Here is a 17,213-nt window from a genome sequence, read left to right as displayed (position 1 = left end):
GGAGATTCCACCACTTCCCTAGGTAACGCATTCCAGTGTTTCACCACCCTCCTAGTGAAAAAGTTTTTCCTAATATCCAACCTAAACCTCCCCCACTGCAACTTGAGACCATCACTCCTTGTTCTGTCATCTGCTACCACTAAGAACAGTCTAGAGCCATCCTCTTTGGAACCTTCTTTCAGGTAGTTGAAAGCAGCTATCAAATCCCCCCTCATTCTTCTCTTCCACAGACTAAACAATCCCATATTCTATGATTCTATGACAGTCCTTGCCCCGGGTGCCTGCAGTCTGTCATATGAACATGGAGGAAAACATAGCAACAAGGGAGGATGAAATCCACTCCCGACGTGCGGGGCTGTCTCCAGCAGTCTGTCTGTCTGTCTGTCCCAGAGCCTCCCCCCTCACTTGTGTAGGGACATGGGTCTTTAGAGGACAAGGGTAGGGCTTGCTGTCCCACTGCAGCCCAGACCAAAGCAAGGGGCTCAGAGTGGAGCCTCTGCCACGTCCCATCCCCCACTGGGCAGGGACTGCACCAGGCCATGGGAGTTTAATTGAGTGCAGCTGAGGACCAGGCTGATCTGGCTTTGGCTCCAGCTCCGTGCAGCAGGAAGATTTATCAGGCCTCCCCTGCTCTGACAGGCCATGTGTTTGTGCTTTAGGGGCAGAGCAGCAGCAGGAGGGTGGGGTGATAAATGTATAGCTGTGTGGCACAATTCCCTTCTCCAGCACCCCACCCTTCCCCCAAGGGAACTGAATGGTAGCCAGACTAGGACGCGCTCTTGGGCTGCTGTGTTAATGGGGGGGAGAAGGGGCTGCCCAGGTAGTGCCCACTCCAGCTTCCAGACAGTCAGTGGAAAGGCTCCCATTGGGTCCGCTGGGCCTCTGGGAGGGGCTGTGCTGTTAATGGGCCCTTGGCTGGAGCTGGTCTGGGAATCACTCCATCACCCCCATGCGGGTGCAGGCTGCCTTGCCATTGCAGCGCTGAGCAGAAAGGCGGTGGTGAGGGCCAGGAGAGGACCCATCACCTGGCTCGAGAGGGCGTGGCCAGCTGCCGTGCCCTGAGTTAGACCAGTCCTAGGTGACTGGGTGTGGTCGGTCCTAGGCAAGAGCAGAGGTGCTTAGGCCTGCTGCTCCATCTCGCCCCAGGCGTGCAGGTGAAATGGCAGAGGGAGAGAGCCCACAACCCCACAGGGATACTGCGAGCAACAGGCCCTTAGAGCCCCAGTGAATACTGTCCCGAGATCAGCTGGCAACTGGGCTTTAGAACCAGGCAGCAAGTCTGTTGGGCTCCTGGCACCTGGCTACTGCTTCCCCAGTAGGCACCTTCAGAGATCACCTAAATGACTAGAGGAATTTCCCCTGGTCGCCATTGTCACAGTCTGGCTGGGAGTCTAACAACAAGCAGATCCCAGCTAAATGAGCCACCGGGACCTACCCAACATGCCGCAGAGATTGAAGGGATGGGGCAGGTCGGATGGCTTCCCTGCCTCCTGCCATGCAGGACCCGGACTGGCTGGGAGAGAGGAGCTTGTGTGGGATCAAGGAGCAGGGCGGATGTCAGCCATATCTCTGGGTGTGGCTCCTGCTTTCCGTGTCCTGCCTCCCCTGAAGACCAAGGACAGTCCGAGCACAGGGAGGGCGACCAGAGAGCTGGGGAGACACGCGGGCAAAATGAAACCAAAGCATGCAACAAATGGGTTAGCAGAGCCCTGTGTATGGGACGAGAGGATGGTTTATTCCCTGGTGGGGATCAGGGCCCCCTGAAGGAGGGGACATTGGCAACGCCCGGGTGGCTGAGAATATGAATGGAGTCTCCTTTTGCAGTGGGAACTGGATAAATCATCCGCTACTTGTAAAGCAAAGTGCTTGGAGAGGAGACCTCCAAGGGCCACCTACACCGGCACTACAGACAGCGCTGTAGGTGGAATCAGTACAGGCGCGACTCCCTACATGAGGCTGGAGGCGCTGACTTTCCCATGACCACACAACCCAGACTCTGTCCAGCTGGAGTCTTTAACGATTCGAGACCACTTTCCCCAATGCTAGAGAGTTAGCCCCAGAGTCCCAGCCATGTCCCAACATGGCCAGTCCCATTCTGCCGCCCTAAACTCAGTTGGACAAGGTATTCTTCATTGCCTGCGGTCACCATGGGCTGAACAGCTGCTGCACTCTGCCCCAGAGGTGGCTGCAATTCAGCACTGGGCAGAGCAATGCCCTTTGTAGCTGCATATCAGTCTAAGTCCTTGGGGGTCCCACGGCCTGAGAGATGTTCTCACCATTATCAAAGGAAAGAAAACAAAGGCAGAGACCCGATTGTCCTTTGCTCCCAAGGGCACCGGTCTAAGGAAACCCCTGTTCTTCCCTCTGACCCCTGTTTGCATTGTTTGCATTGCAGCAGTGCCCAGGTCGGCGCTCCAGTCGTTAAACAGCACCCCCAGTGCCAGCTGCTGTCTAAACATAATGCTGAAAGGTGCCCCCCACAAGAGCTTGAAGTCCAAGTAGAGCGCCCCTGGTGGTGGATCCCAGCAGAGCAGAGCTGAGGCCTGTGGCTGTGGGGGGCAGAGAGGAGGGGGGCTGTGGCTGGACTCTTGCCTGTGCTGGATAGTCAAGGGGTGTTGCTCAGATGGGCCGGCCTGGCCTGGCCTTTCCCCAGCCTGGCTCAGAAGTAAAGTTGCTTCCCAGTGCCAGGTAACACCCCTGGCACCAAGAGAAGGGGGTGGCAGGGTGAGCTGACTCTGCCAGGCTGAAGGCAGAAGAGACCATTGGCTCCAGGGAGCAGATTGATGCCCAATTCTCTCCTTCATTCCCAGGGAACCCAGGAGAGATGCTGCGGGGAGCCGTTCCCGGACGGGATGGTAGGTGACATTTTCTTTCTAAGGCATAAGAGAGTTCCCAGCCCAAGATCCCTGGGGCAGAGATCAGCAAGGCTAATGGGAGAGGCTCATGGATGCCCTTGGGGGGGCAGTAGGGAGGGAAAGAGATGGGGTCAGAGGAGGAAGTGAGAAGCAATGGAAGGGAAGGGGGGCGAGTCTCCACTGCAGGCTCTGCCCCTGCCCGACAGGGCTCCCCTCTGCTTCTCATCCCTTTCCCCTGATCCCTTGGAAGGACACAGAAGCCAATGCTGAAGTATTGCTTAAATCACCAGCTCCTTCAAGAGTGGAGTGCTCGGCCCCAGTGCAGGCGGGCACGGGCGCAGGCCAGCCACAGTGCAGCCGTCAGAGCGGGCCCAGGGGTCGGGGGGGAGCTGGAGTGCAGCCAGTAGTGGGTAGGAGCGTTCCCAAGCCAGCAGGCCGGAGGAAGGAGAAGTGCAGTGCCCCAGTGGGCAGGGCTGGGGGTGGGGGTTTCCCCAGGTGATCGCCCTGCCCCTGCATATGGAGTCTGTAGGGCGCCGCAGGGCGTGAGGCCTCTCGCCTGGCATTGAGCTGGCCGGATCCTGTCTAGAACGTTTCACTGAGTGAGATGTGGGCAGCACGGGTTGGGCGTGGGCACTGGATGGCTCGGGGCAACGAGACACGGAGCCCTTTGCTGCCAGGTCACAGGTTCCGGTGCCCCTGGGTGGGTTCCAGCTGAAAGCCGTTGCCTTAAGGCGCCCATGGGCACTGAGTTCTCGGGGGACCAGCCCTGTCCCTCCCTGGTGGGCAGGTGTGCCTCTCAGAATGCCACCCTGGCATGGCCTGGGCAGGTGCGGCTCCGGGGTGAGGGGAGCTTCAGGCCCCCCATCAGCTGTCTCAGCACGGGGGCTGTGGACACTAAACAGCAGGGGGTGAGGCCCATTGGCAGGGGCCAGCATGGGGGGAGGCTCGTCCCACCGCAGACCGCGGCTGTGGATAGAGGGCTCCCGCACTCGGACCTCTCAGCCCAGCCCCTTACAGAACCTCCAAGATCCACTCCCGTTGGTTTCTGACTGTGGCGGCCACAGAGCAGTGCACTGCCCAGGGATGCGGCCACCCTTCTCCTTGCGGGTTTGGATTTGGGGGAGGATCCCTGGGGTTGCCCGAAGGGATGGTCGGTCTTGCTCTCCTCCTGTCCTGCCAAGGAGGCACGGCCTCTGGCAAGCACTGCACTGGCACCAGACCGGGTATTTCCTTTTGCTCTTTCCGTTGCAGGGAAACCAGGGCCGCAAGGACTCCCAGGCCCGTTGGGTCCCAAGGGAGATCCTGGGAGCCAGGGGCCAACAGGAAACCCTGGAGCCAAGGGTCCCGCTGGACCGCCAGGTGAGTCTTGGACACTGAGCCCAGCACAGGGCACTGCTCCAGAAGCTGGGGGCCACCACGGATCCCTGCACCTTGATGCCAGCTTTGGACAACCAGGCAGGCATAGGGGCATCACAACTGCCACCCCGGTCCCTGCAGAGCCCAGACCCCTGGCATTGGCTGGCATTTATTTGCAAGCTATACCAGAGCTCAGTGCTTCTCGGCCGGCAGTCTGACCCACAGAGCTGTGTGCGTGGGGGGTGGAGGAGAGAGAGGGGGAGCCGATCCCAGCTGCACCCTTGCTTTGGTCCTGATCCAAAGCCCTGAACTTTGCAGGCAGGATCCCACTGACACCAGTGGGCTCTGGGTCAGGCTTAGCCCAGCCAAGGATTTTGCCCAATGGATGATGTTGATTGGCTGGTCCATGGGCTATGTTCCTTTTCTTGGCATTTTTTTTAGGGCTGGGATGTAGGAATCAGGGTGGGGATCTGCCCTGTCCACCCTTCTCTCTCCAGCTGCTTCAGAGGAAGATACTGGAACCTACCCAGTGGAACACCTCTCTCCTGGGGGAAGAACCTGGACCCATTAGTTAGAGGTTGGCTCATGCCCCTCTCTAGTGTAACTGTGGACATTCTTCTCATCCAGAGCCATGTCTAATCCTTTTTTACTGCTATTCAGCTCCGAACCTCAGTGCTACCCTTGATATCTTGTGGCAATGAGTTCCGCCAGCTAATTATCCATTTCTAGATGAGTATTTCCATGGTCGGTCTTAATCGAGCTGCCTTTCAGTCCCATTGAACGCCTGTTTGTCCTTGTGTGCCAAAGGAGGGAGGCTAGGAACACCTTACTGGCCTTCTGTAGCCTCTTTGTTTCCTTGTACCCCTCTGCCATAGCCCCTCTCCTTTGTCTCCTCTCAGCACCCCAAACCTTTCAGGCTCGCCTCAGTCAGAATTCTCTGACCATTCACATTGCCTGTCTCTGACACCCCCCATCTCTATTTCTGCTGTCCCTTTTGGAGGCAGGGCAGCCCGTATGCAGTAGCCTAGCTGCGGCCAGAACATTGATTTCGATAAAGGCATTATAGTAGTTCCCCTATTTTTCTCCATCCCATTCCTTTTGCATCCTAACCTCTTGGTTGCGTTTTGAACCCCAGATGTGCACTGAGCAGAGGCCTCGATGGAACAGCTTGTTGTACATCCCAGGCCTTTCTCCTGAGATGCCACAGTTCATCTGGAACTCAGTGAGATGCGGGTAGCTCAGATCATCCCTCCCAATCTGCATTGCTTTGTGATTGTCAGCACGGAATTTCGTCGGCTGCCCAATGCCCTCGTGCAGTTTGGTCCCTCTAAATTTCCTCCCAGACCTCTCTAGTCTTCTTTCTCTTGGGGCGTCTGCAACGTGCTGCTGTCTCATTGCTCGACTCCTTTTCCAGGTGATTATTTATTTGTATTATGGGAGCGTCTCCGCACCCTAGTCATGGAGCAGGACCCGGTGTGCTCAGTTCTGTACAATCACAGGGCACAAGGGCAGTCCCTGTATGTAAGACATTAAACATGCTTGTCAGTGTGGCCTAGTGAATAGTGCACTGGGCTATCTCAGGAGATTTGGGTTCAAGTCCCATCTCTGCCGCTGGCCTGCTGGGTGTCTTTGGACAAGTCCCTTCCCCACTCAGTGCCTCAGTTTCCCTGCCTGTGAAATGTGGCTGAGGACACTGACCCTCAATGAAAAGCACTAGCTAAGAGCTAGGGATTATCGTAGCAGACCGCTCCAGCCCTAGCACAGACCCACGTCGTACCCTGCGATGAACCTTTACCCAGGTTTGAACTAGGCCATTTAATCCTGCTCGGTCTCTGCCACTTTCAGACCCAGGATGGTGCTTTGCCTCTTTCCCTGTCAGTTCCTTAATAGGCTCAGGGCATGGGGTCTGTCAAAGGATTTGGAAAGTCCAAATAAATGACATCAGCCTAGTCCACGGCATGCTAATCCTTCTTAGCTCTGCAAAAGGATCTTTCCTTGAGGGAGCGCTGTGCCTTCAGGTCAGGGCTGGGGATGCACACCCAGGGAACCCCCTGCTCCTGGGGCAACTTTGGGGGAAGCTCAGGACTGCATGGACACAGAGATGGTCCCTCCCAGGTTAGTGCTGCTGGGAGTGGGGCAGGTTTGCATTGCCATGGAGACTGGGATCTCCCGAGCACAGATGGGACATGGGGGGAAGATCGGCCCCCTCCCTACGAGGCTGAGCCAGGAGCCAGACTGGGGAAGGAGTTAATGCTGGGAGCTGCAGTTGCTCTTGGCAGCATGTCTCGGAGTCCCAGTGGTCTGTGTAATGTTTATTAGGCTTGGAAGGTGTCCAGTGCTGTGTCGCTTCCGGCCTTTTGGAGTTAAATGTTAACAGCCATCCTCCCCAAGGGCCCCACCAGGTCCCCATGCAGTGCACGCACCCTGCTCCCTTCCAGCCTTGGCATCCCTCTCGCATCCCCTTTCCTTTGTTCTCAACCTCCCTGCGTCCTCGGGGAGGCCTGCGCAAGTCAATGCCAGCTCCCGCCCCCTCTCGCTGCATGCTCCCTGTCTTCAGCTGCAATCCACCACTGGGCCAAGGGCTGGCTGCTGAGCCCTTGGTGCCAGTGGGCCCTTCTAATCGCCTGGTGGGACTTGGATCTCCAGGGAGCACGGGAGCCATGGGGTCAGCAGAGCTGATCCCTGCCCTGTACCTGGGAGTTGGTGGGGCCCACTCCAGGGGCTGTGGCTGGAAGCCCCCCTGGCACTGAGCAGCCCGCTCCCCATGGAAGTAGGAGCAGCCGAGCATGGCAAGGCAGGTGGGGGGAGTGGGAGAGGAATGGGATGGGGTTGCTGAGCCCCTCCTCCCCTCCCCGGGAAGGAAGGAGACCTGTTTGTGTTCTAAGCCCCCACCGTGATTCCCCCTCATTCATGATGGGGCGTATGACTTATCACAAACCTGCCAGGCTAGGTTTCCCCACCCTGGCAGTGCCAGGGGAGTGATTGGGACGTAGTTAGTCTAACCTAGAGGGTAGAGACAGAGCCCAGCCTAGTGGTTGGAGCCAGGAACAGAACCGGAGTCAGAGCTAAACAAGGCACCGGACAAGGGTGCAGGGTTGGAGCAGAGCGGAACCAGCCAGGAGCAAGGCGGGGCAGCAGTGATCGCAGCCACAGACATAAGCCTTGAGCAGCCAGCAACCTGCTGCTGCTGAGCTTTTAAACCCAGACCTATCGGCTCCCTGCAGGCAGTGGGGCAGCCGCCAGGCAGGTGATTCTGCCACAGCCCAACTGGGCTTGTTAACCGGCCGGGCTGAGCCAGCTAGCTGGGGGAGCTCAGGCCTGGGTTCCTGGCAGGGAGGATCTCGCGTTTTCCTCCTGACACCTCCCCTTTGCTCAGAGCCTCCCCTTTCGCCTGGCGCGAGGGAACGGTGTGGTGCTGGGCATGCCCATTTGCCAGGGCAGCCTGAGCCCTCACACCTGTTTGGGGGCTGGGAGAACATGGCTGGGTCTCTCCCCTCCCATCTGTGGGTGCTGGGTCCCAGCTGGCCCCTAGCCAGGGAGGAGTGTGGGACCCTGGGGAGCCCTCGATCCTGGCCACGCTGGGTGATGTCACTACCAGGAGCTCCTTGGCAGGATGATGCCCCCAGCCAGGGGCTGTGGAGCAGGCAGACTCCTGTGCTGGGGGCCTTCTCCCACCCTCTCCCAGCCAAAGCCAGGGGCAGGGAGAGAAGGTCACCAAGGGGGCCCCGTTAAACATGTGTGACAGTATTCAGGCCCGGGCCACTTAGCCCAGCACAACCTGCAGGCTCTTACTCCTAAACGCTCCCGGGCCTGGGATACAACAAAGCCTGGCACTGCCAGGCCTAGAGTCCGCTGCGCACTGACCCCACTGGCTCCAGCAAGAGCCGGCTCTAGTGGGAGAGGGCGGTGGGCACCCCATGCAGAGCAGGGTTTGGTTCCCACCCCTGCATGCAGCCCAGGGAGCATTTCCTCCCCAGGCCAGGAAATCAGCAGGTCAGCAGCTGGGGTTAGGAGGAAGCCAGTGCTAGCTAGGCTCCTGGGGGACACTGGTGGCTTTTACACCTTCCTGTGGAGCATCCAGTGCTGGCTACTGCTGGAAAGGGGAGAGGGGCCTTTGGTACCAGGCTGCAAGAGGGCCATGGGATGGGCAAGGGGAGGGGAACAGAGGGGCAGACCAGGAGGAAGGGGAAGGGCCATTTCCACCCCTCGCCTTGCCCTGCTTTGCAGCCTCTCTGGCCATATATCAGGGTTAAGTGAAGCACAGGTGGGGCCACTGGGCCTCTGGCTGCAGAGCCAGCCTTCGGAGAACTGCCTCGTCCCCTGCCCGGCCCGGAGCCTGTGCTGTGCCAGCTGCAGGGCAGCAGGTAGGTCCCCTGGGGTGGGATAAGTCACGTGTCCAGATCCGGGATACTGAGGACCGTTCTGGGCTCTGCCGTTGTGCAGCATCCTCCAGCCCGGACTGAGAGAAGGGGGTGGCACCCAATCCCCAAGGCAGCTCCATCAGCACACAGCAGCTTGGGTTCTGCCCCACACAGCACTAGAGCATGGCCGGTGAGCACCCTGCTAGCACTGGCTGGGGGGCAGGACTGCCTGGAGCCCTCTGCAGATCTGGCCTCGTCTTCCGGCCCAGGCTAAGGAAATACCCACAATGCCTTTCACTCAGGTGTGGTTTCTTGTCTTATAACCAGGTTTCTATAGGGCGGCCGAGCCCACAAGCATGGCAGCTGTGCTGTGCAGGAAGAGTCCCCCGTGTGACGGCCCTGCCCAGGTGACGCCTGCAGCTCTAAAGCAAGAGTTGCTTTCGCTCAGCCCTCACGATCTTTCCTGCCTTTATTCTTCCTTTCTAGGCCCCCCGGGTCCGCCAGGGCAGGATGGTGCAAGGGGCATCCCCGGAGAGAAGGGATTTCCGGGTCTTCCAGGGCCTCCGGGACCCCCAGGCCCCCCTGCCCCAGTGGGGCCTACAGTATCCCGCATTGCTGACCCAAGTAAGTAGCTGGGAGGGGGGAGGGAGGAGGAAGTTACCTGGTTGGAGACAGAGCATGTGCGAGGGGGCGCTGGGCTGCGGTGGGGGAGTCAGTAGGGGATGGCCCCCGTGTGGCGCTCAGAGGGGCTGGTTTCCAGAGGAGAGATGAAAGGTCCTGCCCTCCTGTGCTCATTAAAGGCCCTGGCACTTTACCAGCGAGTCAGTATGAACATGTCTTTCTGGTTGGGGGGGCTGGGAGCCGGGCAAGCTGGGCTTGATTCCGGCACCACTGGCTTTGGCTGCGTGACTGTCCAAGGAGACACCCAATGCGGCTGGAGATGCAGCAGTTCAGCCCTGTCCCTGGCCCCCCACACCCCAGATGCTTCGGGACTATTTAGAAAAGCTGGACAAGCACAAGTCCATGGGGCCAGATGCCCTGCATCCGAGAGTGCTAAAGGAGTTGGCGGATGTGATTGCAGAGCCATTGGCCATTATCTTTGAAAACTCATGGCTATTTGGGGAGGTCCTGGATGACTGGAAAAGAGCTAATGTAGTGCCCATCTTTAAAAAAGGGAAGAAGGAGGAGCCGGGGAAGTAGGGGCATTGCCAGCAGATCGAGGGACGTGATGGTTCCCCTCTATTCAACATTGGTGAGGCCTCATCTGGAGTACTGTGTCCAGTTTTGAGCCCCACACTACAAGAGGGATGTGGAAAAATTGGAAAATGTCCAGCGGAGGGCAACAAAAATGGTTAGGGGACTGGAACACATGACTTATGAGGAGAGGTTGAGGGAACTGGGATTGTTTAGTCTGCGGAAGACAAGAATGAGGGGGGATTTGATAGCTGCTTTCAACTACCTGAAAGGGGGTTCTAAGGAAGATGGATCTAGACTGTTCTCAGTGGTAGCAGATGACAGAACAAGGAGTAATGGTCTCAAGTTGCAGTGGGGGAGGTTTAGGTTGGATATTAGGAAACACTATTTCAGTAGAAGGGTGAAGCACTGGAATGGGTTACCTAGGGAGGTGGTAGAATCTCCTTCCTTAGAGGTTTTTAAGGTCAGGCTTGACAAAGCCCTGGCTGGGATGATTTAGTTGGGGATTGGTCCTGCTTTGAGCAGGAGCTTGGACTAGATGACCTCCTGAGGTCCCTTCCAATCCTGATATTCTATGATTCTGGACTGTATTAACAGGAGTGTCATATGTAAAAGAGGAGAGGAAATTGTCCCTTTCTACTCGGCACTGGTGAGGCCTCAGCTGGAGCACTGCGCTCAATTCTGGGTGCCCCACTTTGGGAAAGATGTGGAGAGAGTCCAGAGAAGAGCAACAAAGATGATCAATCTGAGCTATGAGGAAAGGTTAGAAAAACTGGGCATGTTTAGTCTTGACAAAAAAAGGCCGAGGGGGACCTGATAAGAGTCTTCAAATGTGTTACGGGCTGTTCTAACGAGGACGGGGATCAATTGTTCTCCATGTCCCCTGAAGGCAGGACAAGAAGTCATGGGCTGGGCTTCATCTGCAACAAGGGAGATTTAGGTTCAATATTAGGAAAATCTTTGTAACTCTATGGTTGTGGAATCCCCACCATGGGAGGTTTAAGAACAGGCTGGACAAACATCTGTCAGGGATGGGCTCAGTTTGCTTGGTTCTGCCTCAGCTCAGGGGCTCCACTTGATGACCTCTCAAGGTCCCTTCCAGTCTGACATTTCTGTGATTCTATGGGAGGGTCACTATATGGCAAAAGTTGAGAACCACTGGTTTAGATCACTGGGCATCAGGACTCCTGGGTTCCCTTTCTGACTCAGTGTGTGATCTGGGGCAAGTGGTTCCTCTCTCTGTGTTTAGTTACCTGTCTGTGAAATGCACATTTAACCCTTGCTATTCCTAGTATCTGTATCACTACACACCACTTTGGGACAGGAAGTGAAGGAGAGCGCTGTCTTCATTTGGAACGGAGGGCAGGAGCTAGCTCCTTACAATAAAGCCCAGCCTTGGTTCACTGATAACCTTTTGTGGCTAGGATCTCAGCTTGTGTCTCATGTGAATGAGACACTATACTAGGGCATGGCCTTGGGACTGGCTCAGGGCACCACCTACCAAGTCCCCAGCTGCTCTTCCCACAGCACCTGGGTTTCCCTTGGTGTGGGATCTCTTAGCCAAGCACTGACCAGGCACAGGCCTACCCAGACATTGTGTCCTTGAAGAACCATGTACCTGGAAGCCCTTGCCAGTCACTGTGTCGGGCTCTCTGGCACTGAGGCGGGCGGGAGCCAATTCACTCAGTCAGATGCAGCTAAAACAGTCCTGTTGGACTCGCTCTGTGTCTCACTCCAGCCTCCTTATTGTCCTTTGCCTGATGCTGTAGTTACCCTGCATTTGCACTAGGTAGCAGCACCCTGACAGCACCACTAGTCTCCACAGTGACAGAAAGAGAAAAAGATAATGTGTTTGTGGCCCTGTGGCTGCCTTCTGAGGGAGAAAGCAGCTGGGGAGGGGCTGGCGCTGGAGGATTTTAAAGGGTTTTTCTGCTTAGAAATATCAGAAATGGCAAGTCTAGTCTCCCCCGGCTTTGCTGGAGGACTCCTTAGTGGCGTGGCAGGAGATGTATGCTGTAAGCTGTCACGTTTTCATTAAAGGGGAGGGGGATCCTTAACAAAGAGACCCTTTCTCCCCATGGTCGCTGGCTGCTGGAGTCTGATGAACGGAGTGGGCGTTGGTGCTCTAGCGGAATGCTCCCGGCACGGAGCACAGGGACAGGCCCTCAGGCTCAGATCCTGGCTCATCTGCTCAGAAGCTCGGGGCTGGAGGTGGGAGTCACTGTGTGAGGGTCTCTGGCCTGTGTCATATGGGAAGTCAGAGCAGCAGATGAAATCCCTCCCCCTCTCCAGTGCTCAGCTTTTACCGCTGTGGGATGCCCCAGTTCTCCAGTCAGCCACAGAGTCTCCCAGGTTAGATGAGACTTGATATTTGAATGTAAAATATTTCTTTTTAAATAAAACCCTTCTAGAGTGTCTTTCTCCATCATAGAAAAGCACACACAAGAAAAGGGCCTGAGCCCAACTGTGTGTTTCCTTTGAGGCTCATCTTTGCCTTTCTCATTCACATGCTGGGAGCCAGGGTCCCTAGCCCTAAGCTTCTGGCACCCACAGTCCTCATCCTTGGAGCATGGCCTAGTGGAGCGAGCACTGGACTGGGCCTCAAGAAACACAGCTTCTATTCCCAGCTCTGGCCTGCTGGGTGCCCTTGGGCAACCCACTTCCCCTCCCTGGGCCTCAGTTTCCCCTCTGTGAACTGGGGATAATGACACTGGCCTCCTTCGTCAAGCACTTGGAGACCTACTGATGACAAGTGCTGTGTGTGAGCTAGGTGTTGTTATTACACTTCAGCCTGTACCCAGGTGGCGTGCAAGCCATCACGCAGTGCCCTGCACCCTGAGAGCGGAGCTGTGCCAGCGAGGTGACCCGGTCTCACGGGGGGGTGGCATTGCCCCAGTAGCCGCGGCAGGACTGCGCATTGATGTGACTTCCCTGGGCAGGTGCCAGAGCCCAAAGCCATGACTCCGGGCTGCTGACAAGGAGCGGGAGCCTTAGCCGTACCTCAGCCGGAGGCGTTAACCACTTCACTGCTGCAGGGTCCGCTGTGGTGGGGCCTGCCTGGGCTGTCCCCAGGAAATGTCAGCAGGAAGAAGCCAGGGGCCACCTCCCGCTGGGTCCCTCCATGTGACAAGGGACACAATGCAAGGCATGGACTCCAGTCCTGGGCGTCTCCTCTGGGAGGGAGGCAGAGCAGGGGAGCCAGGGTGTGCCTCAGCGGGGCCTTGCGTCCAGCACCTCTCCAGCAGACACTCGCCTCCCATGGCTGCAGGTTCTAGTGGGTACGTTTAACGGTCCTAGGCCCTTGTCCTGGATTGGATTGGCCTGCTCTGCCCCCTAGTGGCCAGATTTAGCAGCCAACCTCCACAGGCTAAAGTGCAGCTGCTGGACACTTGCTAAACTAAAACCACTCAGCTTGGGTGCGGATCAAACCATTTCTGGGCAAGGCTTCCAGCTGCATGTGCGCCCGGGCCTGTCTAACTGTGTCCGTGCGACGAGCCTGTACGTGCACCTCTGCAGGCACTAGTACCCCACTCTTGTATAGCTCTTTTTGGTGGTGATCTCAAAGTGTGTTACAGAGGAAGGCAATAGCATTATCCCCATTTTATAGATGGGGAAACTGGGGCACAGAGCAAGTGACTTGTTCAAGGTCACCCAGAAGGTCAGATCAGGGAACAGAACCCAGATCTCCTGGGTCCCCGTCTAGTGCCCTCGCCACTTGGCCGCACATGGATCTGGGCATATATGTCTGAATGTACAGGGACTGGTGTATGCGTCTGAGCAAGGACTGGCATACGTGGCAGTCAGTGCCTATGGACTACCCAGACAAAGTGTGTGCGATTCATCTCCAGACAGCAGCCGGAGCACTGAGCGGAAGAGCCTGCCTCTCAGTCAGTGCAGAAGGCTCGCGCCTGACCCCTGCTGGTAACCATGGTGGCCTGTGCATATGGGCACATGCGTGCGTGAGTCTGATCAGCTGTATCTCCGAGCGGCTGGCTGGCTGCTGTGTCCCTGCTGAGCCATACCCAGCAGATCTGGCCCTCTGCCCAAATCTCGCTGAGCAAGCGGCTGAACTGGGCCCAGTCTGGCTGTGCAGTTGGCCCATGCTAAGGGATGTTGGGCCCATTTCACTGTGGCTCCAGGAGGAAAAAGGGGCTCCTCAGAGTCCTTATAAGCCAGCACCGCCTGGCAGTCCCCTCTAATCTCTCCTCCCTCCATGTCCTAGGGGACCCGCTTCTGTCAAACACCTTCACTGAATCTGACAGCGTTGGCACTATGGGGCCTGCGGGACCCCCAGGGCCTTCAGGGCCAATAGGTAAGTTCCCCTCCTCCCCGTTCCTCACTGGCGCTCTGATGTCCAGGTCGCTGGTTACCCCATCCAGTGGAGGTCTCCCTGTAGTCCCCCACGGCCTCCATGGGGCTTTACGGGATGGACTTTGCCCACGGCAAGGCTGGCACAAGGAATTCCAAGCTGAGGGATACACATCCCTTGGGAATGTGCCATCGATGGTTGGGCATAACAGCAGGGATATGAGCCTGGTGCTGCCAGCCGAGGGGGTGCCACCCTCAGGGTGCCATTTGGAACTGGGGTACCACTGAGCCCACCTGACCCACCAGCCTGGGCTCCCTTTACACTGTACTGCTATGCAGCCTATCAAGCCCTTCCCCAGGCTTCAGACTGCATTTTACAGCACACATACAAGTAGGGGGACACACAGATGCTGAGATCAGCTCTGCATGGGAAGGCTCAGCTAAAGAACTGAAGTGCTGTACTCAAGTGCACACCCCACTCTGGAGTGTAGACCCAAAATTTCACCATCTTGTGCCGCTCAGAGAACTGTACAGCGTAAGCTCGTGAAATTTGCCCCCTCCCTCAATGTGGAGAGAGATATGCAACAGCTTTCTGCCCCAAGTTATGATTTCCACACACTGGCCTTAGACAAAACAAAACAAGTTTATTAACTACAAAAGGTAGATTTTAAATGATTATAAGGGATAGCAAACAGATCAAAGCAGATTACCCAGCAAATAGAACAAATACACAATCTAAGCTTAATATACTAAAGAAATTGGATACATGTAACAGCTTCTCACCCTAAATGTTGTTTTAGGCAGATTGCAGAGAGTCTTGAAGGCTGGCTGCTCTTGCTTGCAGCTTAAAACTCCAGGGATCCCTTTCACAGGCCAGACCTCTTCCCAGCCTGGGCTCAGCCCTTCTCCCCAGCTCCGTCCTTTTGTTCTCCTGTGTTTCCAGCCATCCTCTTTCTTGGGTGGGGAGTCAGTGAAGAACAAACCACAATGATGTCACTCCCCTGCCTTAAATAATGTTTGCATGTGGCGGGAACCCTTTGACTCCCACACCCGGTCAGTGGAAAAACACTAGCATTATGATGGAGTCCAGTACCAAGTGACTTGGTCACATGTCCCTCTAGGGCCACCACAGCCATGATTCAGAGGCTGTTTGTAGCGTCGCCAGGAAGGCTTCCCAGTGGGAGATTAGCATCTTCTGAGACCTATTGTTCTCCCCTAATGGCCTATCCTAGCCAGCCATCTAAACTGCATTCTGTCTAGTGGGCGTTCCCCAGGTGTAAACACATTTGTAATAGGTGCATATACAATATTCCTAACTTCAGATACCAAAATGATACATGCATACAAATAAGATAATCATATTCCGTAAATCATAACTTTCCAATGATATGTCACATGCCTCATTTTGCACAAAATACATCATAATTATGTCATACTCATATCAGAATTATATTATTATGAAGAATATGGGGCATAATTACACAGTGTGTTCTGCTCCTCTTGTTCCAGGTCCTCTGGGCCCCCCAGGGCCAGTTGGGCTACCAGGCCCTCCAGGGCGCGATGTAAGTGCTGTATCTGGGGGAAAAGAGGCAGGGGGCACAGGGAGCTGCCTATGGGGTGGGGGGCAGGGCCTGAGTATCTTATCTCTCCTGTTGGGATGGGTATGTGATCTGCTTCCCCAAGTCACCCCTGCCCTGAGTACATGAGACCCCTTCTCCCCTCCCCATGGCACTCAAGAACTGCCCTCCCTCTCCTGGATACACAAGAACCCCCCATCACCTGGGTATCTGGAGCCAGCCCCCTCCAGTGGTGCCAGCTAGGCTGTGGCCAGGCTGGGGAGAGCAGCCCCTGAAACCAGGATGCTGATGCTGTCATTGTTGCTGTGCAGGGGTTACCCGGAGAGCCAGGTGCTGACGGAGCCGCCGGTCCCCCAGGGGAGAAAGGAGACAGAGTGAGTGACCCCCAGCCCCTGCCGCGCGGCTAGTAGCCAGGGCCGTGTGTGAGGGGACAGGGCTGCAGAGGGGTGCACGGGGCAAGGCTGAGGGCAGGGGCAATGGTGGAGCAGGGGCATTCTGCCTTTGCAAGGCCAGGTGCAGACACTGGTGTTGCTCTGGGCTGGTCCAGCGGGCACTGCCTATGTCTTGCAGGGCGATGGCCCAGCCAGCCCCTGCCACCAGACCACTTCCCAGGCCATTGCCAGAGGCTGGAGCTCAGCCCTGGTGGGTGGAGGGTTTACCGCTCGCAGGAGCAGCTCCCTGGCTCCGTGACTGTCAAGTGGGTCAGAGCGCAGACCCTTCGCTCTCAGACTGGGGTCCTGTCCAGGGGCCTGTCTGAGACGAGGTGGGTTGCTGGACACATGCCTGTCTCTGCCACTACAACCAGCTTCTTCGCTGGCAGCTTGGGCAGAGAGGCCATGGAGACAACGTTCCCCTCCTGGGACAGGCTTGGGCACAGAGGCAGGGACGGTGCCAGGGCTCCATCGGGGACCCCTTCCACCTCCAAGGATGGCGGTGCTGCCTCTACTAGCAGAGGGAGAAAAACGGCTTTCCCCATCCATCCATTCCCAGGCGGTGCCCTGCCACCCTGGGGATGGCAGAGACGCTTCTCGGGTTCACGGGAGTGAACTCCACAAGTGGGCGGTGGTGTGCCAGACGAACAGGCACACGAGGGGCAGGGGTCTGCCCAAAATCCATGTGCCGGTCCCCTGCTCCTTACTCAGAGGCCTGGCTGTCTGTGAGATGCCGGAGGGGCTGGGGCAGCGTGCCAGGCCACAGCCAGGCACTCGCTGCCTTCTCTCTCTAGGGCCCTCCTGGCTCTCCTGGGAGCAGAGGCCTGGATGGGGACCGTGTATGTTGTGGGGCTTGATCCCTCAAATCCATTCCAGTGCTCTGTATGTTGGGGGGGGAGCCCCGATCCAAGATTCCAGAGCCCCACGGCCTACATGGGGAGGGGCCACTCCTCATGCCCCACAGCCCACACCCAAAGCCCCGCACCCCACGCTGGGAGAGGCTGTCTGTGCCCCTCACTCCCAGAGCCCCCCGCCCCATGCTGGGAGAGGCTGTCTGTGCCCCCTGTCCCTCAGAGCCCCGCAACCCACGCTGGGAGAGGGCTCTCTGTGTCCCCCACCCCAGAGCCCCCC

General features: G+C 57.0%; 1 protein-coding gene across 1 annotated transcript in view; it reads left to right on the top strand.

Annotated features, from left to right (window-relative positions):
* Window positions 1-17,213, top strand: part of EMID1 (EMI domain containing 1) — an 83,544-nt gene that overhangs the window by 58,942 nt on the left and 7,389 nt on the right. The window contains exons 7-12 of the mRNA XM_077835323.1: window positions 2,811-2,855; window positions 4,107-4,214; window positions 9,059-9,196; window positions 13,989-14,078; window positions 15,584-15,636; window positions 15,963-16,025. Coding sequence (XP_077691449.1) covers window positions 2,811-2,855; window positions 4,107-4,214; window positions 9,059-9,196; window positions 13,989-14,078; window positions 15,584-15,636; window positions 15,963-16,025 — 497 coding nt within the window. The remainder of the gene's footprint in view (window positions 1-2,810; window positions 2,856-4,106; window positions 4,215-9,058; window positions 9,197-13,988; window positions 14,079-15,583; window positions 15,637-15,962; window positions 16,026-17,213) is intronic.

This window comes from Eretmochelys imbricata, chromosome 15 (genome assembly GCF_965152235.1).
Source record: "Eretmochelys imbricata isolate rEreImb1 chromosome 15, rEreImb1.hap1, whole genome shotgun sequence".
Classification (NCBI taxonomy): Eukaryota; Metazoa; Chordata; order Testudines; family Cheloniidae; genus Eretmochelys; species Eretmochelys imbricata.
Note: the sequence above shows the minus strand (reverse complement) of the source record. Positions and strands in the feature narration are given on the sequence as shown.